General features: G+C 42.5%; 1 protein-coding gene across 1 annotated transcript; it reads left to right on the top strand.

Moving 5' to 3' along the window:
- Nucleotides 1–4,419: 4,419 nt before the first annotated feature.
- LOC145391408 (phospholysine phosphohistidine inorganic pyrophosphate phosphatase-like) lies at nt 4,420–9,657 on the top strand. Its single transcript, XM_080266019.1, has 6 exons — nt 4,420–4,510; nt 5,437–5,574; nt 5,895–6,084; nt 6,568–6,716; nt 8,513–8,669; nt 8,968–9,657. Coding segments are annotated over exons 1-6 (828 nt in total). The 5' UTR covers nt 4,420–4,508; the 3' UTR covers nt 9,160–9,657.
- The last annotated feature ends 10,336 nt before the right edge of the window (nt 9,658–19,993 follow it).

Here is a 19,993-nt window from a genome sequence, read left to right as displayed (position 1 = left end):
TCTGCACGGTACCAAGGGAGCCTCTGGGAGGAAGGGAATGAAGCTGAAGACTGAGCCTGCAGGAGAAGTTGAAAGTCTTGGCACGAACAGACACTGTCACCTCCACATGATCTGTTTGTGCTGAGTTTGACATCAAGCCCAGCACCTTGTATGACATCAAGAAAAACAAAGAGAAAATTCGTGCCCATATCCTTACCCTTGAGGACCCAGGCTCTGCCAAGAATGTTAGGAAGAGGATCCGGCCATTGAAGCACGTGACCTTAGACGCTGCTGTGTTTAAGTGGTACAAACAGGAGCGCGCTGCTGGTGTGCCCATGAGAGGTGTGGACTTGCAAAACTCTGCAATGAGGTTGGCCAAGCATCTGATGATCACGGATTTCAAGGCAGGTGCTGGTTGGCTTTTCAAGTTCAGGACCCGACACTGCATCACCGCCCGGAAAGTTGTGGGGGAAAGTGCCTGTGCTGACAAGGCTGCTGTGGAGCCTTTCAGGGAAAAGCTCCTCCTCTCACAGGTGTACAGTGCCGACAAGACAGGGCAGTTTTGGAAGTCCATGCCCTCTAACACGCAGACAAGCAGGCAAGAGGATCATATCCCTAGGAGGAAGGCAGCCAAGTACCGCATCTCCATCTTTTGCCGCACCAACACTAATGGTACCCACAGACTGAAGCCCATGGTGAGTGGCAGGTCCAAGAAGCCAAGAACCATCAACAACATAATGGACAAACTCCCGGTGATCTACAGGAGCAACAAGATTGCTTGGTTCACCTGGGAGCTATTTTTGGAGTGGTTTCACCACTACTTTGCGCCTGCCATCATAAAGTTCCAGACTGAGGAGCTGGGCATTGCCAAGGATGCAGTCAAGGCTGGTCTCCTTCGTGACAATGCCCCAACACATCCCAGCGCAGAGGAGTTGGAGGCCCATGGAGGAAGGACCAAGGTGAAGCTGTCAGAGCTCCATTTTTACCTGGATAAGACTCTGGAGGGACTGGTACACTGTGATGGCTTTGATAAATATTTCCCTGTGCTCAGAGATATCAGAGCTGGTGTGATCAGGAGACAGCATGCTGCTCAGAAGCAAAAGAGAATCTCAGACTTTTATAAGCCAAAACCAGTTCTGAGGCAACCCCAACCCTCCAGCAGCAGTGAGTCTTCCTGCAGCTTACGCAGCAGTATTTCCTCAGACTTTCCTGAAAACATTTTTGACAATGATAGTGATTAAGTGATAGTAGTGAATAAGTGTACTGTATATAAAGTGTATGTTAAGTTTGGTAGAGTAATTAAGTAATTTTAATAAACAGTGATGTAAATTTTTTTTTTTTTTTTTAATGCAAGGAAGAAGGAACCAAAGGCCATGAGCCCGCAGTAACAGTTCCCTCCAAGAGAAAAACAAAATACAATATAGAGCCAAATTCAAGATCCGATCATTTTGAGATGCCTGGATACACTGCGTTTGAAAGACTGGAGATCATAGGCAGCAGGAAATACAGACAGAGGGAGACAGTTCCAGAGCTGACCTGTTGCATAAATGAAAGACTGGGAGTAACGGTTAACTCTTGCATTAGAGAGTTGGAGAGAAAAGGGATGAGAGTTTGCTGCCAGACGGGTGCTACGTGCCCGTCGTAGAGGTGGAGGAATGCAAGCAGACAGTTCAGAGGAGCAGCGACCATTAAAGTAGCGATAGAAAAAGAGATAAAGAGATAAAGGTCTGCACAAGTATAGTGTACAGCAAGTTAAGTGTGATTCAGTATGTTAAGTGTGATTATGTGTACAGTATGTTAAGTGCGATTAAGTGTACAGTATGTTAAGTGTGATTAAGTGTAAAGTATATTAAGTGTGATTATAGTTGGAATATTGTGCACAGAAGTGATCTTGAGCCCCCAAACACCTCTACATCCTTCCAAAAGGCCTCCTCTATGCATGGATTACCCCCTGCTACTGTATGCAAACATGGTTAGTGGTCTTAGACACTTTTTCTTTTTTTGGGGGGGGAGGAAGAGGTGATTCTCAAAAGTTGGCAGTTTGCCTAAGTCGGCGAGGCCTTAGCCCCTATTAGCCTAGCCTATGCTGACTGAGGGAGGTCTTACTGTACGTGAAGATGGGGAAATGATTTATTGGCCTTCCATTTTGGTAACAGTAACTCATGATTGGCTATAAGTTGTTGATGTTGCTTGATGCCGTGAGTCCAGTGGTGTATTTTTGTGTTTTATTCACGTTATCTCCAGACAGTATGATTCAGGGAAGGAAGATTTTTTGAAAATGGAGAGGTTAGATACAGCCTTTATTTTGTTCTCTTGTGAGCAGGGGCATAGCCAGGGTTTTTAAAATACGGTAGGCAAGTCTAGTTGTGGAGTGACACAGGGAAAACTCTTCTAGGGAGGCAGGGGTATTCTCTGTGAAATTTGGGGTGACCGGTGCCTCCCCTCTGGCTGTGGCACTGTAAGGTAAACAAAGGATAGACATAGCTAGTGTTCATTTAGCTCTATTGTGAATTCCTAATGAGGAGAGTGTATGTGAGTTGGGGGAGGAGAAGGAGGGGGAGGCTGAGGATGAGCTAGAGGGATGGAGTGGAGAGGTATATGGGAGGGGGGGGATGAGCTTGGAGCAAGACAGTGAAGTGGCATTGGACAGGGTGACGTGGAGGTGATTTGGTTGTGGCCATCCCTTATGGGATTGAGGCATCTGGCAGTAGATAGATAGATAGATAGTGAATTGCTTTCCCAAGCTGAGAAAAATCATCAAAAAGTATCAAAAGTTTGCCATAAAGGGCATCATTGGATTCAAAGAGTAAAGTTGGGAGTGCATGATGTATTGTTAAGTACGAAAGCTGAGCGTATATTCATGTCAGCGTAGGAGGCTTTGTAACACCTTTTCCTTATCAGTTTTTCATCATACAACACTTAAATAGATCTTAAGTTATTTATGCAATCTGTGTTGATGTTTAAAGTGTATAAATAGCATGAAAGACATTGCCAAGGTATAGTATTCAATAAATCATGTTGATACTGTATTCATTTGTATGTTATTTATGCAGTTCTTGTCCGTATTAAACATGTATAGCTACAGTAAAGAAGATTAATGAGAATGCTTAGGTGTAATATTCAAGAGGTATTGTTAAGAAAGAGGTGCTGGAAGCCTTGCAAGTTCATTAGAAGATGGGCTTTGAGAATGAAGTGGTGTAGGGATTTTATCTTTATTTTCTTATATCCATCCATCCATCTATCATCCAAATACAGTATATTAATTTATTTCTGCTCTTTGACATACAGAGATATGTTGGTACTGTATATACAATGGGTCCTTGATTCTGCATTTTGGAAGTGTAACACTGTATTTCCGCACCAGTTCATATAACAGTTAAGGCATGTTTGCAGTCTCTGTAATGCTTAATATGTATATGGGATTAAGGATCAACATAATCAGGGTTTCATTTAGTTCATGGTGTTTTGGTGGACTGGTGGTGTGATGCTGATGGTTGGAAGAAGTGGTGGCTTCATCACCATGATTCAAATTGCAGAGTTGTTGTAACCAGTTTTAAGGGTATGTAAAATAATATGTGAGACATAGGTCAGTCTCTTATCTTTAGATGTACTGGATTACAGAAACCTAGCCTTGTCCCCAACACCGAATGAGTAATATGGGTTTGGCTGTTATACTCTTTTATGATTACATTTTGGTAGGAAAGGGGATGAGAAACATTTTGAATGTTTAAAAACCTCAACTAATACAGACCATTCCTGGGGCGAGTGAAATTATCTAAAAGCACTCTGAACCGAGGATGAGATGGAGGGATGGAGTGGAGAGGTATATGAGAGAGGGGGGTATGAGTTGGGAGCAGGGCAGCGAAATGGTGGGGGACAGGACGACGTGGAGGCGATTTGTTTGTGGCCACCTCATGTGGGATTAAGGCATCTGGCAATAGATAGATAGATAGACTCTGAACCAGGAGTGCAGGGACCTGGGGCTAGGCTACTCAGTGCAGACATTAAGGCAAGAATGACCACTTATTCATCCTTCAGTGGTGGTATGTGATCCGTAAACCCCAACCAGTCCTTGGATTTAAACCCTTTATGGGCCACATCTGGATGTAGGACCTCAACCCACCAGACCACCAGGCACCCATTTATGAAACCTTGATGATGGAAGTGGGATTACACCATGAACTCAGACAAATACAGTGTCCCCTTTGCTGTTTATGGCACATTCTTGAATTTGGCTCTGTCGTCTTTTGGGTTTTTTCTTAGAGGGAAAAATCTTGCAGGCATCCGGTTTTTGGTTCCTTCTTCCTTACGTTAAAAAAACAAAAAAAATCTTGTGATCCTCTCTTCCATAGCCTAATCGCCAGAAACTACCAGTAAATATAATACTAATAAATCTGTGTCTTATCAACTGTCATTATGTTATTCGCTCTGCTGCCTAACAGATATGGTGGAAAATTAAAGGACCAAGTACTGTAGAATGTGCCAGAAACAAAAGTTGAAACCAAGAATCAGCATCCCTCTCAACTGGAATGTAAGTGGCAATTGTAAGCTTGTAATTTGTAGCTTATCAATTTGGTCCATATTCTCGTCATTTAAGGAGGCCCCCTAACACGTCTTCCTTAGTGATTTATTTCTGGATGTGGCTGGCTGGTATCCTTTTGCACGTTATCTCTGCAGAGTACGGTGATATTAAGATTATTTAAGTTACTGGAGAAGGATGGTAGAGTGTAAATAGGCTAAGCAAAGTAAGTCGCTGAGGGAAAGGTGTTAGGGAGCGTCCTTAACTGACATCAGTATGGCCCTGCATAATTATGGTGCTTTGTTTACTCCCGGGAATTGATAAACATGGCTTGGCATGGAAAAAAAAAAAAGACTAATGTGCATTTTGACTTTACACTTCATTTATAGGTACAGGTTCAGAAAATAATATCAATCAGCTTTCTAGTACAAGCATTATGAAACTTGTACATGATATTTTTAAAAGTTTGTTGCACTCCATAGGTTGCATCACAGGGTTTCAGAAGTCATTGCTCATTGTCTGTTCATGTATGTTGTAAGGAAGTGGATCAGTATTATCGTCCACAAATGTACTTTCACATTCATGTCTGTTTTTCATCTTAATTGTAACAGGAGTCTTTATTACTAACTGCTTCTTACTGATATATTTTCCTGCAGAGAAGTCTACAGTTAATTACTGAAAAGATTTAAAAAAAAACTGATTCATTTTATATTTTATTCATACTTTCTAGAGACAGTTTTATTCAGGTGTCTTCATGCAGTTTTTACTCACCTTCAGAGATATTTTTCAGTAGTAGTAGTAGTAGTAGTAGTAGCAATAGCAGTAGTAGTAGTATGGTAGTAGTAATAATAGTATTAATAGTGGTAATTGTACTAGTAAACATCAAAAATGGACCTAAAATAAATGATAAACAACAAGAACTTGCTGTATGTCATCAGGGTGGCTATAGCTGTGAGGATGTGCGAGTGGCTGCGTTCTCCTGTGCGAGGTGTTCTGCTCGACATCACCGGCGTGATGTATGAGTCAGGGCCGGACATGGGCACCGTCATACCCGGCAGTGTTCAGGCAGTAGCAAGGTAAACAGGAGGGCAAGGGAAATACAGTGCTAGAACGAGGTGAATACTAACGCAAAGCAAAAACTGTATAGGTATTTTCCACTCCTATATTAGATTGTACGAAGCTGGCATGCTCTTTCCAACATATAACAGCGATATACTGTGTAGGCATTTTCTGCTCTTGTGTTAGATTAAAGGAGCCAATACGGTATACCTTTCCCAAAATAAGGTCATACTTTGTAGACATTTTCCACTCCTATTCTGTATTAAATTATGAGAAGCTGGCATACCCTGTCCAGCATATAACAAAGACATACTTATAGGCATTTTTACCCTGTTAGATTGAGAGAGGCTGGCATACCCTTCCGCCTGGTGACAAACGAGACCACAACGCCCACATCCATACTCCTGGAGAAGCTTCGTGGATTTGGGTTCGACATCAAGGAAGGGGAGTTGTTCAGCCCCATCCCAGCGGCTCTGAGGCTACTGAAGAAGGAGAATTTGGTCCCCCATCTGCTCGTCCATCCCAGGGTTAGAGTGTGTTGGATATTATTTGTTATTCTTGCTTAGTTTTTCCGTAGTTTTTGTCTCCCATGTGTCAGGTGGGTTGGTGGAGGGTTAGTGTCCCTCCCCATTAAACAACTAGCTAACTCAGAGGACACAGTGGCCACCTTTTATGGGATTAAAGTGTCTGGCAATAGATAGATAGATATATTGTGTGTTTTCTTTCATGCAGTTTCATGCCGTAATCTTATACAGTACAGTACTCTGAATGGGGTAGTAGAGGAGTGGATGGTGGATGGATAGATGGATTATTTCTTACACATTATTACCTGTAGCCATGACTTTCATTATTCAATCATCCTCTTAAATCTGAGAGGAAAGACATTCGTTTCATTTATAAAGGCTCCAAAATGGTTGCATACATCGGTGTACATATTTAAAAAGATGTTAAATGTTGAAAGCGTTAGTGAGGTGATGTGTACAAATACCTCCCCACATCATGTCTCACAGGTAGAGGGAGAGTTCAGTGTTGGTGGGGGTCCGGCCAGCTGCGTACTCCTGGGTGATGCTGAGGATAACTTCACCTATGCCAACCTCAATGCTGCCTTCCGTGCCCTCATGGCCATGCCCAAACCCAGGCTCATCTCGCTCGGATATGGGTTAGTGGAATTACTGTGTACATATATTCTGTACATACGTAAGATACATAAGATGAGATGGAAGGATGGAGTGGAGAGGTATATGAGAGAGAGAGGTGTGAGCTGGGAGTGGGGCAGTGAAATGGCGTGGGATAGGGCGACATGGAGACAATTTGTTTGTGGCCACCCCTTATGGGATTAAGGCGTCTGGTAATAGATAGATAGATAGATAGATATGATGCGTTGATGTGCTTGTGATTGTAAGGGCTAAGAGAAATACTTTGAGATGGTTTGGCCATGTTGAGAGGATGAAGAAGGAGAAACTGAGTAGAAGAGTGTATGTGAATGAGTTGGAGGGGCAGAGGAGGAAGAGGAGACTGAGACTGAGATGATGGGATAGAGTGGAGAGATATATGAAAGAGAGAGTTGTGAGCGGGAGGGAAGGCAGCCAAATGTCAGAGGACTGGGTGATGTGAAGGTGATTCGTTTGTGGCAACCCCTGTTGGGATTAAGGCATCTGGCAGTGGATAGATGTGTAAATATTTAATGGTCTATACAGTCAGCTTTTTTTTTTTTTTTTTATAAAGAAGAAAGAACCAAACTCTAAAATCCTGCAAAGTCATTAAAAAAAAAAAAAAAAATCAGAACAAGGAAGCCAGTATCAAGATCCAGCCATTTCAGTATGTGTAAACGCATTGCATTTAAAATATTGCGGTTCATAAGCATGGGGATTTACAGACACAGGAGGACAGTTCCAGAGTTGATCTGTTGCATACATGAATGACCGAGAATATCTGTTAATTCTTATATGAAAGAGTTGGACAGAAAAGGGGTGAGAGTGTACTGCCAGATGGGTGCTACATACTTGCCATAATGGAGGAAGGATGCAGGCAAACAGATGAGAAGGGCAGTGACCATGAAGTAGCGGTAATAAAGAGATAAAGATTGAAAGACTGACGAAGAGAGTGTATGTGAGTGAGGTGGAGGGGGGAAGAGGGAGGGGGAGGCCGAGGATGAGATGGAGGGATGGGGTGGAGAGGTATATGAGAGAGGGGGGTGTGAGTTGGGAGCAGGGCAGTGAAATGGCGGGGGACAGGGCGACATGGAGGCGATTTGTTTGTGGCCACCCCAAACGGGATTGAGGCGTCTGGCAATAGATAGATAGATAGACATTAAATAAAATAGCTTTAAGTGAGACATATTTGTTCATAAATAAAGAGTTACATGCACAAACAACATTCCTTTCTGACTTGAAAAACTTTATAGTGAATGAGCAGATGTAGATAAAGAATAGTTGTTATTTCATCAGTAGTGTAGTAGTGACACAGCCTTAAAGGAAAACTTTACCCTGATAGCTATATTGCTTTCTGTGATGTATTTTTGTTTATAATTACGCTGTTTTTTTTTTTCTCTCTCTCTCTCTCTAACGTGGCCTAAAATTGCAGTCTCTCCATCTTGAGCATTGACTCGTAACAGTAGCTTGACACTTAAATATGATGCTAGTCGTGAAAAAGTGAGGAGAAAAGATATGTTTGCATAGTGTAACATTATGCTCATTTTATTGTAATGACCTAGAATTGTCATCTCTCCATCTCGAATGCAGAGTTGTAACAATGGATTTATACTAGAATATGGTGCTAGTCACAAAGAGGTGCTGTGGAAAGAATGTAGAGCCATAGTACTGTCTTTTTGTGCCACTGAGCTCTGTGAAATGACCTACAATTGGATGAAAATATAGGCCAAGTTAAGGTGAGAGAATTATAGCCACATAAAACAAAGGGATTTAGCTGTTCACTCATCCATTCTACATCCCTCAGCCGCTACTACAAGCACAACGACCAACTTCAGCTGGACGTGGGGGCATTTGCAAAGGCGCTGGAGTTTGCTTGTAACGTACAGTGTGAGATTGTTGGCAAGCCCTCCCCTGTTTTCTTTCAGCAGGCACTGGCAGACATGGAGGTAACTGCGGCAGAGGTTAGTGACACTAAGTTTGTTTATCTGAATGTCCATATTTCTGTCTATTTCTCTGCCTGTCTGTTGTGTATCTTTCTATCTCTGTCTGTCTGTTGTCTATCTGTCTGTATTGTCTGTCTTTCTATCTCTGTCTGTTTGTCAGTAATCAGCCACAAACAGATTGCCTCCAAATCAGCATGTTCTGCCATTGGAGTGCCTTCTCTCCAACTCACACCACTCCCACTGATGCTGATAGGCTGTGGAAGTGACGTCGTTCCATTAAAACAGACCATCTACAGTTACCCGCTTTTCCCCCCAGGCAGTGATGGTTGGGGACGACATAGCCTCAGACGTTGGGGGTGCTCAGGGGTGTGGGGTGAGAGGGGTGCTGGTCAAGACGGGAAAATTCACCCCATCCCTTCTCCCACACCCCACTGTCACCCCGGATTGCGTGGCGGAGAACTTGGCTGATGCTGTGGAGAGGATTCTGGCAGAGGGAGTGAAGGATTGAGGCAAGGTTATTGTGGTGGAGTGAGATAGGTTGAGATTGGGTAAGGAGGGGGAAAGGTGGGTGAGGAAAGGGTGAGTAGGAGTGAGGAAGGGGTGAAAAGGAGCGAAGAAGGGGTGAGAAAAGATGAAAGGCTGAGGTGTGGTTGTTGAGCGTGAGTTTGGGTGAGAAGGGATGGAAGGCAGAGGTACGGAAAGGGGTGAGAAAGGGTGAGAAGAGGTGAAAGACTGAGGCATAATTGTTGAGGGTGAGAGGGGGTGAGAAAGGATGGAAGACTGAGGAATAGTTGTGATTGAAATAGATGAAACTGGGGTGAGAAGGGGTGAAGGACAGGCATATGGTTGTTGAGCTAGAGTGAAGTAGGTAGAGAATGGGGTAAAAAGGAGTGAGAAGAAGTTATATATTTGAGGTGCTGAATTAGTTATGTTTTATTGATGAGATAGATTATGTTCCTCTGTGTACTGGAGTAAGACCTCTGTTATCATTGTTAAAAAATGTCCCTAACACCTCGTCCTTAGCGATTTATTTTACCTATTACACTGTACCTTCCTCTTCTTTGTTAAATAATTCTAATATCATCATACTCTGCATAAATACCATACAGAATGATATTACCCAGCCATATCCAGAAATAAGTCGGTAAGGAAGAGGTGTTAGGGAGCATTCTTAACTGCGGAGAATACGAGATTAAATATACACGTTATAATCTGCTTAGTTATAATATTTAAAGTCTTCCCATTATTTCTTTATTAGTCAGTCTTGGCAGATTTATTTACTTTGTCAGTGAATTGTATCCATTTCATAATGTTCAGTCAGCCATACTAGTGATATATAAACCAGCTGAGTTATAATCTATGAAATATCAGTCTGTCATTTATAAGTGGTCTGAGTGTATAAATTGAATGTGCAAATAGTTATACCTGGGAGGTGGAGTCAGGATTCCAGGGGCCTGAATGCAGTGTGAATGAGTGTCTCACCCCTCTCACTGGGCTCTTGGTTATTCTCGCACCATTTTGCTTTCGCTTTTCACATGTTTTTGACTCTGCCTTACTGCATCTGTAGGTGGGAAAAGAAGTTAGGATGATGATGATGATAATAATGATGATGATGATATGATGCTGGTGGTGATGGAAATGGTGATGATGATAATGATGGTGGTGGTGGTAGTGGTTGTGGTGGTGATGATGATGATGATGGCAGTGATGGCTATGATAATGACAATGATAATGATGGTTGTGGTGATGATGATGATGATGATGCTACTATGAATTGGTCAGACCTGAGTGTGAGTGTAATTGACAGGCCAATAGAGATTAGGATATTGACAGCAAGATAAGTGTAGGGAGAGAGTGGAATAATGCATTTGGATAAGATATAAGTCGGGCATTGTTCTCACACACAGTCGGATACGTGCATACCTTTTTAATTTTTCTTTTTCTTTTGTGTGTGCGTCATACTGCTGTCACGTGGAAATACAGTGGTTCATGTAACACCTTCCATATTTGTTATTGCTCATCAGATGACAGAGAGTATTCTTCCATCTCCTAGTTTTTTCTATCCATCTATCTATTGCCAGACACCTCAATCCCGTTCGGGGTGGCCACAAACAAATCGCCTCCACATCGCCCTGTCCCTTGCCATTTCACTGCCCTGCTCCCAGCTCACACCCCCCTCTCTCACGTAGAGTACCTCTCCACCCCATCCCTCCATCTCATTCTTGGCCTCCCCCTCCCTCTCCCTCCCTCCACCTCACTCACATACACTCTCTTCGTCAGTATTTCACCCTTCATCCTCTCCACATGGCCAAACCACCTCAGTGTATTCCTCCTAATGCTTCCTATCACATGCACACCACAATGCTCCTTTATGTCCTCATTTGTCACCCTGTCTCTCCATGTGACTCCACAGGCTCCTCTTATTTTGTTTTCTTCATATTCTTGTCCTGTCCTATTTATGTAACACCTTCCATATTTCTCATCTCTCATCAAACTATAGAGCGTATCCTTCCTTCTCATCCACTCTTGTTGTGTGCTTTGTATTGCTGCCACATTGACGACAGAGCCTTCCTTCTCTTGCTCTCTTGTTCAGTTCTTCATATTGCTATCACATCAGATGACAGAGTTTCCTTCCTTTTCATCCTCCCTTGTTCAGCTCTTCACATCGCTATCACATAAAAATAGATCATGTAAAGCCTTCCATTCCCACAGCCAGCAAAGAAGTGCCATCAAACTTTTGTCCATTACCATACCAAGAGGGCAAAGTTGTCCCATTTACATATACCACAGATTTTCTCATTCCCTTATCATGTCATTATTTGTATTTTCTTTCATGTTTGTTTTACTGATTTGCCAAAAAATTAATGTCTTTCTTTTTGTACTCCTTTTTTTGGTTGTTCATTTCAACCCTAACTTACTCCTAACTGTATTGTATTTTTCCACCATTAATAGTGTGATTTGTTTTGTTTCACTTGACAAGGCTCCAACATTCTTGCATACGTCAGCCTTGGTCACCTAATGGCGGCTGTCCATGCTGCTCAGTCTCTGGCAGGCTCCCTTTTGTGTAATTGTGTCGGAAGATTTAGTTTAAGATAATGGAGCTGTAATCAAAATATTTTGTGATAAGAATGAACGAAGTTAATCAGTAAGTGCTTAACTGTTCCTGAAATTTTACCCCCTGTTTTTAGGTTTTTCTGTATTATTATTTTTATGATTATTATTTATTTATTTATTTTTTTATTCAGTTGTGTATAAGTGTGATTTGCATTATCATGAAATACAGTATTGCTTAATGCATTTCCTAATGTATCTATAAAGAAGTGTGCAGTCTTTTGTATTTTTCATGATTTACAAATGAATATGATCTTTATGCTGTATCATTTCATTAAGCACATCTAGCAGTAAAATGTACAAGTGTGAGTGAAATATTAACATACACAAAGACAGTACAATTTGGGTAATTTTTTTGTTGTAATTGTATGTTCTTACCCTTTGTATGTGCATAAAATATGTTGTTCATGATAATAATGATGATGATGGTGGTGGTGGTGGCTGTGATGGTGATGATGGTGGTATACAAGGCCACTGCATCATCCAAGGTTGCCACAGTTACCTCCCCTGGTGCTACTCAACGTACTCATTTACCTACCAAGCCATAAAGGGTGGATGGACACCAGACTTGAATGGTGCCAGGATTAAACCCTGACACTGACAGACCAAGCAGCTTTGCAGTCAGTGATGCTCACCATTCAGCCATCCCTGAGTGAAAGTGTTAATGTGTCAGGCACAGTTACCTCAGCCAACAAATTTGGATGGAGGTTATATATTCACCTGTGCCTTTCTGTTTATGTACAAGAAATCTGAAAGCTATCGGATTGCAGTGAAACCTGGTGGCTAGGTAGGCAGTGGGGCAAGAGTTGATTAGATATTAAAGTGGATCCAAACCAGATGCAGGAATAAATAATACATTTTATTGGTGTTGGTGGAGGTATGAACTCTCTGACACTGTGTAACAGGGCAGACTAAGACCAAGAATTAATTAACTGTGTGAGACCATAAAAGTATTCATCTGGTAGGAAAGGGGAATTACAGCAATATATCATAAGTTATGTTGGCATTGGTTGAGGTATGCACCCTCTGAGTGCTTTCTAGTTAGGAATGTGGTAACTCTTGAACATGTTTGTGTCAGATGCTCATATTACCATGATTCAGTTTTTTTTTTTTTCAGTCATTCAATATTTTTCTTTCCCTTTCCCCCTACTCCCTCTGCCTCTACTCTTCCATGATTTCCCCTCCCCTCTCTTCCCTATTATCTCTACCAAATGCTTCCCTTCCTCTCCTCCATCCTCTCCTTATTCCTTCCTTCCCCTCCCCTTTCCCTCTTTTTTTCTTCCCTTCCCCTCCCCATTTTCCTCTTTTTTTCCTCCCTTCCCCCCTCTCCCATCCTTGTCCTGCCTTTCCCCTCTCTCCCTTCCTTTTCCTCTCTTCCTCTCTCTTTCCTCTTTTCCACTCTTTCCTCCCTTCCCCTGTCTCTCCCTTTCCTCCCTTCCCATCTGTCTCCCTTTCTCCCTCTCTCCTCTCCCTTTCTTCTCTTTCCTTTCTCTCCCTCTCTCCCCATTCATCCCTTCCCCCCCTTTGTGGCACGTCAAATTAAACTATAGTGTAACAAACAATTATATTTTTATGCTGCCACTCAGATGACTTAATTACTCTGCTGCATGAGAGAGAGAGAGAGAGAGAGAGAGAGAGAGAGAGAGAGAGAGAGAGAGAGAAAGGAAATATTGAAAGTAGTGAGTGAGATACATGTAGTGAAATATAGAAAGAATGAGAGAGGGAGAGGGAAGACTGGTGATAGTAAGGTGTGTGTGTGTGTGTGTGAGGGATGCACACCTGTTCTCTCATCAACACACCTGCGCCACCATCACCTAACATTCTAATTCTCTCTCTCTCTCTCTCTCCTTAACTTGGCCTAGATTTTGTCCTTTTACAGACGAGTTTATTCAACATGGGAGAGATTTTCCGAATTAGAGGGGTATGATACAGCCTTCATTAACCCCTTTCAGAAATATTATTCTCTTTTAAGCGGGAGAAAAGTATATGGAGATTGCAAGATTGACGCATGAAGAAGGGTAAGTTGAAAGGGTGGACGGCTGAATTTTCTCTGACGTATGTGTGTGTGTGTGTGGATAGGAAGGCATGTAGGTAGAAAGGTAGGTAGATGTGTGTGTGTGTATAGGAAGGCATGTAGGTAGAAATGTAGGTAGGTAGTGTGTGTGTGTGTGTGTTAGGTAGGAATATGCAGATAGAAAGACATATAGGTTAGTGTGTGTGTGTGTGTGCCGACATATACACAACGTTCTCTCTGTAACCTATATTGGTATGCATGAGATTCTGCCTGTGTGGGTGTATTACTATATGTGTGTGTATGTATGTGCATTAATTTACGTACATGTGTTGGTAAAGAGCTGGTGTACATTTGGTGCACTGAATGTGTAGAGATTCTTTTCCTTAGCAGACTCTCTTTCTCTCTCAATTCCTGTTTCTTCCTCTCCTTCCTTTTTTATTACTCTCTCACTCTCTCTCTCTTTTTCCTTTTTATCTTCCATCTAACTTCCTCTTCCTCCTCTTTTATCTCATTCCCTCCCTCACCGCCTCCCTTCCTCCCTCCCTCACTATCTTTCACTCGCCCTAAAGATAATTTCCCCGATTTCCGTAATTTGGCCGAAAAATGTGAAAAAATGTGGCCAAAAAACAAGAACAAATTTCGCCTAATGACGCCGATGACGTCACGGTGTTGCCATACCGGAGTTTGCCATTTTTTTGTTTATTTTTCGACGTGACTAAAATATATTGGCCATTTCATTTTTTTTTTTTAGCTTATGGATTTTCGTAATTTGTGGCATGGTATTATGAGATTAGTTTTATGTTTTTTTATGGGGAAGTTAATAGCTGTTATTTTTGCTGTGAACTCTATATTTTATTTTATTTTTTTTATAAATAACAACGGAGGAAGGAAAAACAAATGGGTAAAAAAAAATAATTTATATGAAATGTGAAAAATATAACTCGTGAGAACGCCAAATGGAACTGGAAAATAAGGAGAGAGAGAGAGAGAGAACAAGGACAAAGTATATATATATATATAAAATGTGAGGGAAGGACACACACACACACACGTATCTGATTAAAATTTCCCAGGCTCTACTGATACACGGTTAAATCTGTTCATGTTATTCAGTAGGCTGTGCTGCATAACATATCAGTCTATCGATTTCTATCTACACGTATTTCTGCCTTCCTGACTGCCTAACTGCTTACCCTCTTTCCTACCTGTCTACCTACTTACCTTTTCTGCTTCTTTACCTACTTTCCTTCCTACTTTCCAACCCACCAGCCCACTCCTACCTACCTACATACATAAATACACCTTGCTACCTACCTACTTCGATACCTGCCTACGTCCTACCTACCTACGCACTTACCTATTATACCTACTTTCCTTCCTACCTACCTTACGTACCTGCCTGCCTATCTATATTTGCCAACTACCGTCCAGTACCTGCCTACCTACTAACTTTCCTACCTACACATCTACTTACACCTACAACAGGAGCGAAAGGACTATGGTATGGTAGAGAAATAATGATTTTAGTCTGCAAACTCCTGTAGAGCCGAGTGGAGCTTTAAACTTTCCGTCTCTCTCTCTCATTTGATCCTTGTAATGCTGACAATAGTTAATCGTACATAGAAAAGCCGAAATGGATGTATCTAACCAATCAAAGAAAATAGAGTATCATGGACCTTGTATGATGTAATTCGGAAAAAACGAAGAAAAAGGGAAATGCTCTTTTTTGAAGGATGTAAGAAGGATAATCCGGCGAGGTAATCCGTCTCGACATTCCTCGTACGTCTAGCTAAGTAGTTACGCAGAGAATATCATATTCTGTATCTCTTAATCGTATCTACTTAATATTCTCAAGTCGGCCTGAGAATGTCGTAGGAAACAGGGTGTGGTCGAAGGAAATACAACCTGTTGGAGCCGAACAAGCTTACCGCAAGACCTTTCCGCTTCCCGCCTTTTTACTCTGCCTTGACCCCGAGAAGGGTACTAATATTTCAGCCAATATAAAGCAGCCCAGAAATCATATCGCTGATTGGGAAGGTCGAGGAGCCACGAGGTGTCGGCGTATATTTCCCCCAACAACAATATATATCTGGCAGTCGCTGGACAATCAATGGATACTGCGCAAAATGTCGTACAGCAATGGAAGCTTACGCTGGAAATCTGATGGTGGCGGACGTATGACAAAATTCTTGGCTTGAAAATTGCATCTAGCGAGTGTGTTTCGCCTTTGCAACATTTGTTTCTATTTGAGGGTCATGTAGAGCACCTTTTGATCAGCTAGATGTAGGGTTCCTTGATTGGATATGCTTAGAATAGGTGAAGGAATGGAAATGGCGACCCGGCAACTAGGAACATCCCTAACACTGGCATCTTGGGTTAGTTCAGTCATCTGGCCGTCAGTGCGGTGTCGTTAGTGGTGGGGAGTGCACGCGCGTCTCTCTGGAACCTAAAATCCGCTTCGTGTGTTCGTATCGTCGATCTAACATATCCATTTAGATGTACCAATACATATCCAACCTCAGGTCCCTAGTGTAGTGTTTGTGTGTCTATATACAGTGTTTGTTTTACCTGGATTAGCGCAAGGATTTTGGAGTTGGTGTTTGTGTGGATCCACGTGTGTTCTGATGATCAAGGTAAGATGCTCCTGTGTACGTTTTTATTCTGTTATGTACGTATTCTCCCAGGCCGGTTGTGTGTGTGTTTGAGTCAAGAGTGTGTGGTGTGCGTGTGTTGGTAATATTACGGCATGTCAAACCTATACAGAGGCGTTAATGAATACGTTATAGGAACAAACACGCACACACACACACACCTCGCGACATCCCCTGTGCGTCTTTCCTCGAGTGCACATTCCCCACCCACACATACACACAGTCCAACCCCCTTGTGCGTTTTCCCCCCGTGTGTACATATTCTCCACCCCCACAGAACCTCGCACACACGCCTGGCGACTCCGTGTGCGTCTTTCCTCATGTGCACATTACCCACCCCTAAGCATGCATAGACGCGCTTCCCAACCCTCTGTGTGCGTTTCGTGTTTTCCCACTCCAGAAACGCACATGCAACCGAACCCCCTGTGTGCGTTTCCTGTTTTTCCCAGCGTGTACACATTCCTCACGCACACACCTGCCTCCAGACCCAGTATGTGCGTTTTTCACCTACGTGTGCACATTGCCTAACCCCCAGACACGCACCTCCAAACCCCCGTGTGTGCGTTTTTCCCACACGTGTGCACATTACTCAGTCGCCTCCCACACACGCTTCCAACCCCCTGTGTGCGTGCTCCCCTACGTGTGCACATTTACCACCTCCCCAAGCTTCCTGTGTGCACATTTTCCACCTCTCCAAACCCCGTGTGTGCGTTTTCCCCTACGTGTGCACATTTACCACCTCTCCAAACCCTGTGTGTGCGTTTTCCCCTACGTGTGCACATTTACCACCTCTCCAAACCTTGTGTGTGCGTTTTCCCCTACATGTGTACATTACCACCTCTCCAAGCCCTCTGTGTGCACATTATCACCTCTCCAAACCCCGTGTGTGCGTCTTCCCCTACGTGTGCACATTTACCACCTCTCCAAACCCCGTGTGTGCGTTTTCCCTTGCGTGTGCACATTTACCACCTCTCCAATCCCTCTGTGTGCACATTACGTCCTCTCCAAACCTCGTGTGTACGTCTTCCCCTACGTGTGCACATTTACCACCTCTCCAATCCCTCTGTGTGCACATTACGTCCTCTCCAAACCTCGTGTGTACGTCTTCCCCTACGTGTGCACATTTACCACCACTCCAATCCCTCTGTGTGCACATTACGTCCTCTCCAAACCCCGTGTGTGCGTTTTCCCCTACGTGTGCACATTTACCACCACTCCAATCCCTCTGTGTGCACATTACGTCCTCTCCAAACCCCGTGTGTGCGTTTTCCCCTGCGTGTGCACATTCGCCACCCCCACACGGTTAATTACCCCAATCATCCAGACAGGCGGGGCAGTGGCAAGTGATGCATGCTTCATTATTAATTCGCACTGGGTTGGCGAAACGGCTGATGATCCAGTTTCGCCAGGCAGTTAATCAAAACATTATTCAAGTTTCATTTTTGTGTCTATGTTAGTTTTTGGAGCTATTATTTGTATTTTGTTTATTTTGGCGCTGTTTTTGATATTTTGGCGCCATTTTGCTTTTTATTTTGGCGCTGTTTTTGATATTTTGGCGCCATTTTGCTTTTTATTTTGGCGCTGTTTTTTGTATTGTTTATTTTGGCGCTGTTTTCGTTTGTTTTGATGTTTTTATTATTAGGATTAACAAAACTTGGGACGTAATCCTTTGCAGTTATTATAGGTGGTATTATTATTATTATTACCGGTATTGTTATTTGTGATGGTGATGGTATTATTATTATTATTATTATTATTGCTACTACTTCTACTACTACTGTTGCTTTTGGTGGTCAGGGAGTGAAGTTACAGCATCACCTATTGCTGCATATAATTCATTCACTGATATTTCCGTATATTTGTAATCTCTTTCCTTGAAGCTTAATGGCAGAATAATAGTGTAGACTACGGTTGTGCATCCAGTCCATTCCGTAGCACTTCTTCGTGACTATAGCAACATAGTCCAGTGTTAATCTCATGTTCTAGCTCAGCATTAGAGAACAGTACACGCCGGTAGCTTGTTAAATCAGTATGAGAGAGAGAGAGAGAGAGGGAGGAAGCTGTTATCTGCCCATAGAAATTAACAAAGATCTTATTGGAGAGAGAGAGAGAGAGCTGTTATCTGCCCATAGAGATCAAGCAAGACTACTGATGCCCGTCTCTCTCTCTCTCTCTCTCTCTCAGATAACAGTAGTTCTTTCACCTTAACTTGGCCCAGATTTTCGTCCTTTTGTAGCAGAGTAAGATAATGCTACGGCTTTCCATCCGTTGCACTTTTTCGTGACTAGCGCCGTGTTCTAGTGTTGATGTGGTGTTATTACTCAGCATTCAAGATGGGGAGATGGGAATATTTGGCCAGGTTGGAGTGAAAAGGGTATAGGCATTGTTTATACGTTTGCCAAGCTTTGAAAATTCTGTTAACCGTTTTCCTTTGCATATAACCTACTGCTTGTCACGTAACCTTGGTCTATATATTGCTTATTTCATCTCAGTATCCTTTCGTATTTATTTTATATCTCAGTGATGGACATAGATTGCGTAAATATCATAGAGGAGAATATTATCGTGCCAAAACCCGGAATAAAATGCATATCGTTCATTTTACGTTAGGCGGATATTTGCGTCCATTTGCATAACAATACTACGGCTCTACTTCCATTCTGTAGCACTTCTTCGTGACTAGCATCATATTCCAGTATTGGTCTGTGGTTATAAATCAGCACTGAAGATGGAGACGGTAATTTTAGGCCAAGTTGGAGTGAAAGTGGTATAGTAAGGAAGAGGTAAGGAGAGCATCTTAACTGGCCACAGCACGACCCTGAAGGAGACTGAATTCTTCCGCGTAGCAAAGTAGGGCACCTTTTCTTCATGACCTTACTCTTTTTACTCCAACTTGGCCTGAAATTCCCATCTGTCCATCTTGAATGCTGAGTTGTAGCAATATAAGAACACTAGAGGATGGTGATAGTCACGAAGAAGTGCCGTGGAAGAGAAGAAGTGCTATGGGAAGGATGTAACGCCGTAGCATTGTCTTTTCTACCTGTGAGCTACGTGAAGCAAGCATCAAGAAGAAAATTTGGGCCAAGATAAGATTAAGAACCATAGCATTATATTCCAGCCTTAATCTATGGTTGCAGCCCAAAACAGGAGACGGTAATTTTAGGCCAAGGTAGTGTGAGAGGATTATATAGTAAGGTAAAGGCAGGCTCCTTCACCGACCATAGCATCTCCTTGAAGATGACTACACTCTTCCGCGTAGCAAACTAGTCCAATCATTCTTACCCAGACATGACCTTATTTTGATATTTAATTTCGTTCCCTACAACTTTCTCATCAGTGTTTTAAAGGGATGTGTAATAATTATGATTTTATTTAGATCTGTTTGACATTTTGAGCATATTTATCATTCTTTTTGCGTGTTTTTTTACGCGCGGATTAATACATTTTGGTGTCGCCTAGTTTTCGAAATGACGTGTTTTCAAAAAATTCTCCCGTGTATATTTTTGGCTGGGCGATGGAAGTAGGAGGAAACTAAGCACAGAATATCTCACCGTGCATCACCAAAA

The sequence above is a fragment of the Coenobita brevimanus genome, chromosome 2 (assembly GCF_032717465.1).
Source record: "Coenobita brevimanus isolate Jiangsu-jjx chromosome 2, ASM3271746v2, whole genome shotgun sequence".
Taxonomy (NCBI): Eukaryota; Metazoa; Arthropoda; class Malacostraca; order Decapoda; family Coenobitidae; genus Coenobita; species Coenobita brevimanus.
This window is presented reverse-complemented; position numbering and strand designations above follow the sequence as displayed.

Coding starts and splice junctions, on each gene's coding strand:
- LOC145391408 (XM_080266019.1), top strand. Junction 5,575..5,894: donor AGTGTTCAGGCAGTAGCAAG/GTAAACAGGAGG, acceptor TTACCCTGTTAG/ATTGAGAGAGGCTGGCATAC. Junction 8,670..8,967: donor TGGAGGTAACTGCGGCAGAG/GTTAGTGACACT, acceptor TTTTCCCCCCAG/GCAGTGATGGTTGGGGACGA.